This window comes from Lithobates pipiens, unplaced genomic scaffold, assembly GCF_037356315.1.
Source record: "Lithobates pipiens isolate NorthernLeopardFrog02 unplaced genomic scaffold, aLitPip1_a1.2 Scaffold_23, whole genome shotgun sequence".
NCBI lineage: Eukaryota > Metazoa > Chordata > Amphibia > Anura > Ranidae > Lithobates > Lithobates pipiens.
The window spans coordinates 312710136-312722613 of NW_027507785.1; the positions used below are offsets into that span (position 1 = coordinate 312710136).

Here is a 12478-nt window from a genome sequence, read left to right on the forward strand (position 1 = left end):
TACAACCACTTTAATTTTGTGCTGAAGGTTGGATTATTGGCAAAGTGCATTCCTGAGTACTGAGTGAGAAGGGTGTTGTATTGTCTTTGAGCCGAGGAGAAGATATTGTCATTGTGTGTGTTAATGGATTCAATAAACAATTGACTTTCCAAACTATGAACATATATATGGATACATAAATATCGAATCGATATACATAGAAAACAGATCGATTCAGTATCGACACTCGAATTATCTGAAAACAAGTTAACGTAACATAACGAATATAACAGAACGAAATTATGTATTTTAAGAATGAAAACGAAAAAACAAAACTAAATTAAATGTTCCGTTGTGCACAAGTCTAAACATCCATCACATAAAAAAAGGTGAAATACAACAACACCCAGACACGGGGTTAAAGAAAACTGTTGCAATGACTGACCTTGTATATTTACTCTGTTGATTTGGGGATGGTTGGACATAGGTGATCGCCTGTAAGGAATGCAAAACAAAGATTAGCTTCAAAAGAATCTGGAATAACGCATCTGTCAAGCAAAAACAAACACGGCCAACAGCGTAACTGTACATCTTATCATGCGCTCCTTGTATGTCACAGGCTGATAGACCAAAAAGGACGCATTATCATACGGGCGAGAGATAAGGCACTGTTTTGCTCTTGTATGTGAGGTGTGGCAGTGGGATTTGTGTCACCATCAGAGGAGCGAGTCCGTACACCATGTCACTGCTGTACAAAAACTCCAACACTGAAAGTTCCCCTGTGAACAATAGTCCTGGTAAAATCAGCGTTATGACGGCATAGCGGTCTGGAATCAAATTTATTTTATTATTTATTTATTTAGCTCTGTCAATTTACGCAGCACTTTACATATACATTGTATATGCATGGATCTATACAGTACATGGATGGATCTATACAGTACTTAAAGCGGAGTTCCACCCAAAAATTCAACTTCCGCTTTTTCCGGTTCCTCCCTCCGGTGTCACATTTGGCACCTTTCAAGGGGGGAGGGGGAGGAGCAGATAATGTGTGGCTATGTGTGGCGGAAAACAAATACTGCACATCACCCTGAACACACCATCCCCACTGTGAAACATGGTGGTGGCAGCATCAGGTGGTGGGGATGCTTTTCTTCAGCAGGGACTGGGAAGCTGGTCAGAGTTGATGGGAAGATGGATGGAGCCAAATACAGGACAATCTTAGAAGAAAACCTGTTATGCCCCGTACACACGAGCGGACTTTTCGACATCCAAACTCCGACGGACTGAGTCCGGCGGACTATCCGCTCGTGTGTGGGCTGCAACGGACTTTAGCTTCGCAAAAGTCTGACGGACTTTAGAAATGAAGCATGCTTCAAATTTTCCCGACGGAACTCCGCCGGACCCGGTCCCCTTCGAAAAATTCGCTCGTGTGTGTGCTACTCCGACGGACTAAAACCGACGCTAGGGCAGCTATTGGCTACTGTCTATGAACTTCCTACGTCGAATCCAGTCGTACGTCATCACGTTCGACTCCGTCGGAGTTTGGTGTGATGGTGTGTGGTCAAGTCCGTTCGGTCGAAAAGTCCGCCAGAACTCCGGCGGAACTCCGCTAGAACTCCGTCGGAAGTCTGTCAGACTTAATCCCTCTCGTGTGTACGGGGCATTAGAGTCTGCAAAAGACTTGAGACTGGGGCGGAGGTTCACCTTCCAGCAGGACAACAACCCTAAACATACAGCCAGAGCTACAATGGAATCCTTTAGATCAAAGCATATCCATGTGTTAGAATGGTCCAGTCAAAGTCTAGACCTAAATCCAATTGAGAATCTGTGGCAAGACTTGAAAATTGCTGTTCACAGACGCTCTCCATCCAATCTGACAGAGCTTGAGATATTTTGCAAAGAAGAAGAATGGGCAGAAATGTCCCTCTCTAGATGTGACAGCTCAGTCCTGCTGATTGCACTGGCAGAGCGGGGCTCTCCCTGTGTAACCACAGTCACTCCGCTCCTTGTGTCCCAGTCTTACAGGGCTGGAGGAGATGTATAGGAGGTCCTACCCAAAGCTGACATCACTTCTGCCCTATACCCAGGGGGTCCTGGATCTTCTCCTCCAGCCGTGTGAGCACCTCCAGCAGCCATGATTTTCTATCATCTGCGGGACTTGGACACCTATGCAGACTTTGCATTTGATCAGATATATGTTAAAGCCGAGTTCCACTTGGTTTTGTGTTTATTAAAAGTCAGCAGAGACAAAAAGTGTGGCTGCTGACTTTTAATAAACACATCCTCACCTGTCCCACGATTCAGCAATGCGGCCTCCCAAACCCTCGGTTCTCTCCTTCGGTTCTCTCCGGTGCCAGCATCACAAGTGTGAACACCTGACTGTGACAGCTTGCCGCTTTACAGCCGGGTGCGCACTGCGCATGCGCGAGTCGCGCTGCGCCTTCTTAATTGGCCGGGCAATCTTCGGGGGACATGCGACATCCCTCCGAAGATTGCAGGGAGGGAGGGGGGAAAGGAGAACTTCCGCTCAAATCATCTAGGGGGGCCCGAGTCAAGGTGGGAGCGGGATACCTGTCAAGACTAGGTATCCGCTCCCCCCCCCCCCCCTAAAAAAAATTACATGCCAAATGTGGCATGTCAGGAGTCCTTAAAGTGGAAGTAACACTTTTGGCTGGATATATATATATACAGTGGTGTGAAAAAGTGTTTGCCCCCTTCCTCATTTCCTGTTCCTTTGCATGTTTGTCACACTTAAGTGTTTCGGAACATCAAACCAATTTAAACAATAGTCAAGGACAACACAAGTAAACACAAAATGCAATTTGTAAATGAAGGTGTTTATTATTAAAGGTGAAAAAAAATCCAAACCATCATGGCCCTGTGTGAAAAAGTGATTGCCCCCCTTGTTAAAACATACTATAACTGTGGTTGTCCACACCTGAGTTCAATTTCTCTAGCCACACCCAGGCCTGATTATTGCCACACCTGTTCACAATCAAGGCATCACTTAAATAGGAGCTGCTTGACACAGTAAGGTCCACCAGAAGATCCTTAAGGCCGGGTTCACACCGCTGCGATGCGGGAACGCCGCAAATCCGCGGCGTTTTCCCGCATCGCATTACTCCCGCCGGCAGTTCACGCTGCCCTATGCGGACGGCTGGGAGTGTCAATGATATGTTAATGACACCCCCAGATCCGTCCGCATATCGCAGTGCGATCTGCCGACTCGCACAGGAATCGGATCGCATGGTGTGAACCCCCATGCGATCCGATTCTGTTGCGGACCAAAAAAAGGGTCCCGTGCGAGTTTGCTGCGGGAGCGATGCGAATTCAGCCATACTATCTGTATGGCTGTACTCGCATCGCTACGGAGATCGGATGTGATTTGCGGTGCGAATCACATCCGGATCTCCCCCCGCAGCAGTGTGAACCCAGCCTAAAAGCTACACATCATGCCGAGACCCAAAGAAATTCAGGAACAATTGAGAAAGAAAGTAATTGAGATCTATCAGTCTGGAAAGGGTTATAAAGCCATTTCCAAAGCTTTGGGAATCCAGCGAACCACAGTGAGAGCCATTATCCACAAATGGCGAAGACATGGAACAGTGGTGAACCTTCCCAGGAGTGGCCGGCCGCCCAAAATTACCCCAAGAGCGCAGCGACGACTCATCCAAGAGGTCACAAAAGACCCCACAACAACGTCCAAGGAACTGCAGGCCTCACTTGCCTCAGTTAAGGTCAGCGTTCATGCCTCCACCATCAGGAAAAGACTGGGCAAAAATGGCCTGCATGGCAGAGTTCCAAGGAGAAAACCACTGCTGAGCAAAAAGAACATCAAAGCTCGTCTCAATTTCTCCACAACACATCTTGATGATCCCCAAGACTTTTGGGACAACATTCTGTGGACCGATGAGACAAAAGTGGAACTCTTTGGAAGGTGTGTGTCCAAGTATATCTGGCGTAGAAGGAACACTGCATTTCATAAAAAGAACATTATACCAACAGTAAAATATGGTGGTGGTAGTGTGAGGGTCTGGGGCTGTTTTGCTGCTTCAGGACCTGGAAGACTTGCCGTAATAAAAGGAACTATGAATTCTGCTGTCTACCAAGAGATCCTGAAGGAGAATGTCCGACCATCTGTTCGTGTACTCAAGCTGAAACGAACTTGGGTTCTGCAGCAGGACAATGATCCTAAACACACCAGCAAGTTCACCACCGAATGGCTGAAGAAAAACAAAATGAAGACTTTGGAGTGGCCTAGCCAAAGTCCTGACCTGAATCCTATTGAGATGTTGTGGTATGACCTTAAAAAGGCCGTTCATGCTCGAAAACCCTCTAATGTAACTGAATTAGGACAATTCTGCAAAGATGAGTGGGCCAAAATTCCTCCAGGACGCTGTAAAAGCCTCATTGCACGTTATCGCAAACGCTTGGTTGCAGTTGTTGCTGCTAAGGGTGGCCCAACCAGTTATTAGGTTTAGGGGGCAATCACTTTTTCACACAGGGCCATGATGGTTTGGATTTTTTCACCTTTAATAATAAACACCTTCATTTACAAATTGCATTTTGTGTTTACTTGTGTTGTCCTTGACTATTGTTTAAATTGGTTTGATGTTCCGAAACACTTAAGTGTGACAAACATGCAAAGGAACAGGAAATGAGGAAGGGGGCAAACACTTTTTCACACCACTGTATATATACACACACACACACACTTTTTTCTATTATCTTTTATATCATTTTTTATACAAATATAGAATCACCTGGATTGTCCGGTTTTTCAGATTGACTACCATTTTATTGGCTGGATGTTTTATGGATACTTTATTGCTCTATATATTTTATCCACTAACATTACTACATTGCTTACATGATTACAGTATGATTACATTACAGTATGTTTTACTTTTTTTTTGTTTTTGGACATTAGCCCTGATGAAGTCCCCCCCCCCCCCCCCTGAAAAGTGTTGGCTCTATTTGATGCTCTCAGCTATTAAATATTTCAGAAAGTTTTGTACCAGGCGCTCCTCAGTACACAGCCAAGAATTTACAATCTGGTGATCGCCCCCCTCTTGTCGCTCTCAGGGAGGTGGGACCAGAAGAGGGTCCGCCCACACTCTACTGTCACCATGGATCTGCTTTTGTATGTAAACTTTTCATTATTGGATTTGTTCGTGCTTGAAGTGCCAATAAAAAAATATATCATGTTTTTTTTTTTACCAGAAAATTGATTCTAGTGCCTAGACAAGTCACATACATTTTTTTAGTTACTCCAAATTATTTTTTTAATCGTAAAATTTGCTGTTAACATTTTAGTTAACCCAAATTATTTTTATTAACTACTTCATTCCCTTACCTTGCTTTACAGTTTGTATATAAACCTTTTAATTGTATTTTAGTTTTTTTTTTTTGTAATATTGACTTAACACAAACCCTTATCCTGATCTGTTCCTTTGGTACACTGAGCCTAATATCTCCATCAGCAGAACAGATCACAAAAGATCAGAATGGAAATGTCGCCATCTAGTGGCAGTTTAGTCTACTGCTACAAAGCTTAGTCTTGGTTGGGTTTACAAATACTGTACAACAAAATGTACAAATGTCAACTTAACCAAAAAACAGTTTGTTGGTGGGAGCCAATGGGTGGAATGTCTTTCAGTAGATGTTTCTCGGTAGCAGTTAATTTTATTTAAGACTCCCACACATCACAGGGTGTCTCTCAATTACATCTTGACTTGCCAATTGCTTATTTAGCATTATTATTAGGGAACAGTTGGGTAGAACCTGGAATGCCCAAGTTACTGTAAATGTTAATCCAGCATACTATTTAATGTGACACCAGTAATGTTTTTTTAGGTCAAAATGGTCCCTGACCTTTTTTTGTGACTAGAGGTCAGCTTTGCTATCACTTTAAATAATCTATTTGGGCCAAGAATCACCAGGTGTAAATAAAGGTAAAAAATCTTGAATAAATAATGAATGCAATCACAAAAGTTGCAATATATCGCATATTTGTTTTCTTGATTTAGGTATGCTTTAAGCATTTTTTGCTTCACTGCTGACCTTCGCCATCTAGTGGACATAGTTCATTATTACACTTTTTTAAAAGGTAATAGCCATTTTGAAAATATAAAGTGGTTGTATAACCCGCTTTGCGATTTTTACCTACAGGTAAGCCTATAACAAGGCTCGCCCGTAGATAAAATGAATATCTCCTAAACGTTTAGGAGATATTCACCCTGCATGCAGCCGCTAAACGTCAGTGGCGTATGTGTTCTGAAGGTCCGGCGTATCGTGCCGGAACTTCAGAGCTTCTTGCCAGAACCGAGCCGGTCATCGCGACTCCAGCCGCTCACAGCGCTGGAGCCCGTGAACCCGGAAGAAACGCCAGGGGAACATGCCAGCCCCTTCAGCGCTGAGCGGGTGCCGCTGTGGGGCCTTCGTTCTAAGGTAAGTATTTCATAATGTGCTGGTATGTGATGCCATTCTCTTGCAGGTTTTTTTTTTCCAGAGATCTACTACCGCTTTAAAAAAATAATTTTTTTTATATATATATATATATATATATATATATATATATCTATATATATATATATAGATATATATATATATATATACACACATCTATATTGGCCACAAACATGTCTCACTGCCAGAACCACGTTTGCTTTTTTTTTTTTTTTTGCGCACATGTTTAAAAAATAATTTTAGGCCTGAAGATTACATAAAACCCCCAAAAATTGTGACATTTTCTGAAAGCAGACACCCCTAGAGAATAAAATTGTGGTAGCTCCAATTTTTTACGTCACACAATATTACCACAAAGGTCTAGGAAATGCTAAATTTCTGTGAAAAACACACTAAAGTGTAAATTAGGGCAAACAAACTCAGTTAACTACCCAGGCTTTTGGTAAAATATAAAAGATGAGGTTGCACCGAGGAAATACATGGTGGGGGGAGCGCCGGTCCCGGGGGGGGGGGGGGGGTGTGGAGGCAATCGGGGCGTCAGTACAGCCACCCGAATGCTTCCACTTGCAGGCAGCAGTCTGCTTGTCAGTTTTACACACAATCTCGGTGGCTGTAGCCCTTGGATTGTGTGTGAAAACCCCCGCTGTCAGGTCCGTTTGGCACATGTACCTGGAAGCGAAAGGGTTAAAGTAGAATTCCAGCTATGGAGATTGTTACATAGTTACCAGACATGTGCGCCATCAATAAATTTGTTTCGTTACGTTCCACTTTTTATTAGCCATTAATTCGTATTTCGTAATTCGTGTCCGAAATTCAATTTGAATTTGTACGAAATAAGAATTTGTTAGGTTCGTTAACTTTTCAGAACAATTATGAACGTTCGCTATGATGAATTTAAATAGCAGAAAATACCTCTCAATATGGCAGTCGTCGGCTCATTATGCTCATTATGAGGGACTCCCACCATCCCTGTGCTGTGCTGACTTCCTGGGTTCTTAACTTCATCATAACGAATAATTGTAATTATTATGACAATAATAAAACGATATTAACCACTTGCCGACCAGCGCACGACGATGTACGTCGACAGAATGGCACGGGCAGGCAAATGGGCGTACATGTACGTCCCTTTAAATTTGCCGCCCTGCCATCGGGAGCGTGCTGCCGGCGGCGCGCTGCCGCGCTGGTCCGGACCTCCGTGAGTCCGGTCGTGGGACCCGCGGACTCGATCGCCGCGGGCATCCCCGCGATCGTCTCACGGAGCGGCCGAATGAAGAAATGCCGTTGTAAACAACATTTCTCCATTCTGCCTAGCAACTAGTGACGCTGATCTCTGCTCCATGTGATTGGAGCAGAGATCAGTGTTCACTAAATGAAAGCCCAACCCCCCCACAGTTAGTAACACACCCCTAGGAACACTTAACCCCTACACTGCCACCCACTGGTTAACCCTTTCACTGCCAGTGTCATTTACACAGGAATCACTGCATTTATATAGCAGTGATTATTGTATAAATGACAATGGTCCCAAAAATGTGTCAAAAATGTCCGATGGGTCCCCCACAATGTCGCAGTCACAATAAAAATCGCTGATCGCCGCCATTACTAGTAAAAAAAAAAAAAAAAAAACATTATTAATAAAAATGCTATAAAACTATCCCTATTTTGTAAACGCTATAACTTTTGCGCAAACCAATCAATAATCGCTTATTGTGATTTTTTATACCAAAAATATGTAGAAGAATACGTATCGGCCTAAACTGAGGGAAAAAAATGTTTTTTTATATATTTTTGGGGGATATTTATTATAACAAAAAGTAAAAAATAATGTGTTTTTTTCAAAATTGTCGCTCTATTTTTGTTTATAACGCAAAAAATAAAAACCGCAGGGGTGATCAAATACCACCAAAAGAAAGCTCTATTTGTGGGAAAAAAAGGACGTCAATTTTGTTTGGGAGCCACGTCGTACGACCGCGCAATTGTCAGTTAAAGCGACGCAGCGCCGAATCGCAAAAAGTGGTCTGGTCTTTGACCAGCAAAATGGTCCGGTCTGAAAGTGGTTAAGGAAAATTCTTATTTTGTCCGATTCCGAATCTCCTATTGACTACCAGTACCAGTCTCTCCCACTCCCATATTAAAAAAGGTCATTTTCCCAACCCTCACTCAGCGGCAGAAGAAAACCTCTGATTGGTCAACAAAACACCAGTCGCGTTTCCGTTATAACAGAATTTGGATCTGAAATTCATCAGCAAAATTTCATATACAATTCCGAAGCATAGAAATTCGTATTTCGGATGCTTCCGAGTGCACGAATTTTTGGAAATTTGTCAGAATTTTCGATTCGTACGAAACGAACCGCACATGTCCAAGCCCCCGTACACACGCTCGGACATTCCGACCACAAAATCCGTCAGATCTTTTCACGGATTTTGTCAGAAACTGGTGTTGCATACACACGGTCGGACAATGTTGTCAGAAAATCCGATCGTTCGGAACGTGATGACGTTCGTTCGTTGCAATGGGACTACATTCAGGCTAGTAGCCAATAGCTTTGCTCTCGTACTTTGATCTGAGCATGCGTGGCACTTTGTCCGATCAGGAATTCTCTACAAACGATCGGAAAAAGTCTGATCATATTTTGTTGTGGGAAAATTTGAGATCCTGCTCTCAAATTTTTTCCGACTGAAAAAGTCTGATACAGCCCCCACAAGATCGGACCTTTTCCGTTGGAATTTCCGACCGTGTGTACGGGGCATAATAGTTACTTTGGTTCAGCTTGGATCAATGTAACCATGTATGTACCTGTGGGAACCCGCCTGGAAGCTAGGGCACTGCTGCTCCAGTGATCTCCACTTGCTTCAGTGTCCCATGCCAAGTGGCTGCCCCACTGCATTATGAGCACAGCTTTGCATTTTTTCAGGGCAAAGCATTCTTCGATTGGACATTCTTCGATTGGACACGTCACCCTGCCTCTCCTCCTCGTCCAATCAGAGAATGCTTTGCATTCACTGTGAAAAAGCAAAGTCATCTCTGGATGGCACTTATGCCGACCAGGCGACCTCCTGAGTTCCCTAAGCAGCAGGGCAGGCACTTGACAAGGGGCGGGGAAGCAAGTGGGGATTACTAGAGTAGTGGTGCCTACTACAATGATTTCCAGCATCCACAAGGATCCCACAGGTATGGTATACCCATAGTCCCATTGGTCCAAGCTGGAACGATGTTACTATGTAAAAAATATCTACACCGGGAATTCTACTTCAGGTCCAGAAGATTTACCCCCTTCCTGGATAGGCCATTTTTTGCAAAATGGCACTGCGTTACTTTACCTACAGTGCCTTGCGAAAGTATTCGGCCCCCTTGAACTTTTCAACCTTTTGCCACATTTCAGGCTTCAAACATAAAGATATACAATTTTTATTTTTTGTGAAGAATCACCAACAAGTGGGACACAATTGTGAAGTGGAACGAAATCTATTGGATTTTTGAAACTTTTTAACTAATAAAAAAAATGAAAAGTGGGGCGTGCAAAATTATTCGGCCCCCTTGCGTTAATACTTTGTAGAGCCACCTTTTGCTGCGATTACAGCTGCAAGTCGCTTGGGGTGTCTCTATCAGTTTTGCACATCGAGAGACTGAAATTCTTGCCCATTCTTCCTTGCAAAACAGCTCGAGCTCAGTGAGGTTGGATGGAGAGCATTTGTGAACAGCAGTTTTCAGCTCTTTCCACAGATTCTCGATTGGATTCAGGTCTGGACATTGACTTGGCCATTCTAACACCTGGATACGTTTATTTGTGAACCATTCCTTTGTAGATTTTGCTGTATGTTTGGGATCATTGTCTTGTTGGAAGATAAATCTCCGTCCCAGTTTCAGGTCTTTTGCAGACTCCAACAGGTTTTCATCCAGAATGGTCCTGTATTTGGCTGCATCCATCTTCCCCTCAATTTTAACCATCTTCCCTGTCCCTGCTGAAGAAAAGCAGGCCCAAACCATGATGCTGCCACCACCATGTTTGACAGTGGGGATGGTGTGTTGAGGGTGATGAGCTGTGTTGCTTTTACACCAAACATATCGTTTTGCATTGTGGGCAAAAAGTTGGATTTTGGTTTCATCTGACCAGAGCACCTTCTTCCACATGTTTGGTGTGTCTCCCAGGTGGCTTGTGGCAAACTTTAGACGAGACTTTTTATGGATATCTTTGAGAAATGGCTTTCTTCTTGCCACTCTTCCATAAAGGCCAGATTTGTGCAGTGTACGACTGATTGTTGTCCTATGGACAGACTCTCCCACCTCAGCTGTAGTTCTCTGCAGTTCATCCAGAGTGATCATGGGCCTCTTGGCTGCATCTCTGATCAGTCTTCTCCTTGTCTGAGCTGAAAGTTTAGAGGGACGGCCAGGTCTTGGTAGATTTGCAGTGGTCTGATACTCCTTCCATTTCAAAATGATCACTTGCACAGTGCTCCTTGGGATGTTTAAAGCTTGGGAAATCTTTTTGTATCCAAATCCAGATTTAAACTTCTCCACAACAGTATTACGGACCTGCCTGGTGTGGTCCTTGGTCTTCATGATGCTCTCTGCACTTTCAACAGAACCCTGAGACTATCACAGAGCAGGTGCATTTATACAGAGACTTGATTACACACAGGTAGATTCTATTTATCACCATCAGTCATTTAGGACAACATCGGATCATTCAGAGATCCTCGCTGAACTTCTGGAGTGAGTTTGCTGCACTGAAAGTAAAGGGGCCGAATAATTTTGCACGCACCACTTTTCCGTTTTTTATTTGCTAAAAAAGTTTAAATTATCCAATAGATTTTGTTCCACTTCACAATTGTGTCCCCCTTGTTGGTGATTCTTCACAAAAAATAAAAATTTTATATCTTTATGTTTGAAGCCTGAAATGTGGCAAAAAGTTGAAAAGTTCAAGGGGGCCGAATACTTTCGCAAGGCACTGTAACATTTGCACGGCTGTGCAACTCTGTACCCCAAAAAAAATTTGTCCATCAGTACCCTTCAATACCACCTATCAATGCTCATCAGTGCTACCCATCCGTGCCACCCAACCGTGCCACCTCTCAGTGCCCACCAGTGCAACCTCTCAGTTGCCACCAGTGCCGCCTCATCATTGCCCACCAGTGCCGCCTTATCAGTACTCATCAGTGCCGTATATTAGTGCCCATCAATGCAGCCTCAGCAGCACACATCAATGAAGGAGAAAAATTAACTGTTTGCAAAATTTTATAACGAAATATAAAACCGTTTTGTTTTCAAACTTTTCATCTTTTTCCATTTTTTGTTAAACAAAAAATAAAAAACACAGAGGTGATCAAATACCACCAAAAGAAAGATCTATTTCTGGGGGGAAAATGATAAAAAATTTATTTGGGTACAGTGTTGTATGGCAATTGTCATTCAATGTGCGTCAGCTCTGAAAGCTGAAAATTGGTCTGGGCAGGAAGGGGGTTTAAATGCCCGGTATTGAAGTGGTTAAAGGTTTCAATCATGTCTCTCCTTTCCCTTCTTTTCCCCAGACTGTACATATTAAATAGGGAGTCCACTGGAAAAAAAAAAATATTAAAAGCCAGCAGCTATAAATACTGCAGCTGCTGACTTTTAATAAATTGGCACTCACCTGTCCCGGGGTCCAGCGATGTCGGCAGCCGAGGCCGATCGATCTCTCGGCTCTCGGCTGCTGCCACCACCATTCTTAGTGAGGGAATCAGGAAGTGAAGCGTTGTGGCTTCACTTCTCAGTTCCCTACTGCGCATGCACGAGTCGCGCAGCGCAATGACAATGGTCCGCTCTCTGGGACCCGTGTGTGTCTCAGCAGACAGCGCGCCGGGACAGGAAGAAGCATAGACTCCCGTGGGAGTCTATGCCCAGAAGTGGGTGCAAATACCTGTCTTAGACAGGTATCTGCACCCTCCACCCCCCTGAAAGGTGCCAACTGTGACACCGGAGGGGGGGGGTTCCGATGAGCGGAAGTTCGACTTTAGGGTGGAACCCCGCTTTAAGTTCCTGCAAT

At 43.8% G+C, this 12478-nt stretch overlaps 1 protein-coding gene across 3 annotated transcripts in view; it reads right to left on the minus strand.

Moving 5' to 3' along the window:
- Positions 1 to 12478, minus strand: part of PDE4B (phosphodiesterase 4B) — a 622771-nt gene that overhangs the window by 148847 nt on the left and 461446 nt on the right. For all 3 annotated transcript variants that reach the window (XM_077450534.1, XM_077450535.1, XM_077450536.1), the window contains one exon: positions 425 to 474. In XM_077450534.1, the coding sequence (XP_077306660.1) occupies positions 425 to 474 (50 nt within the window). The remainder of the gene's footprint in view (positions 1 to 424; positions 475 to 12478) is intronic.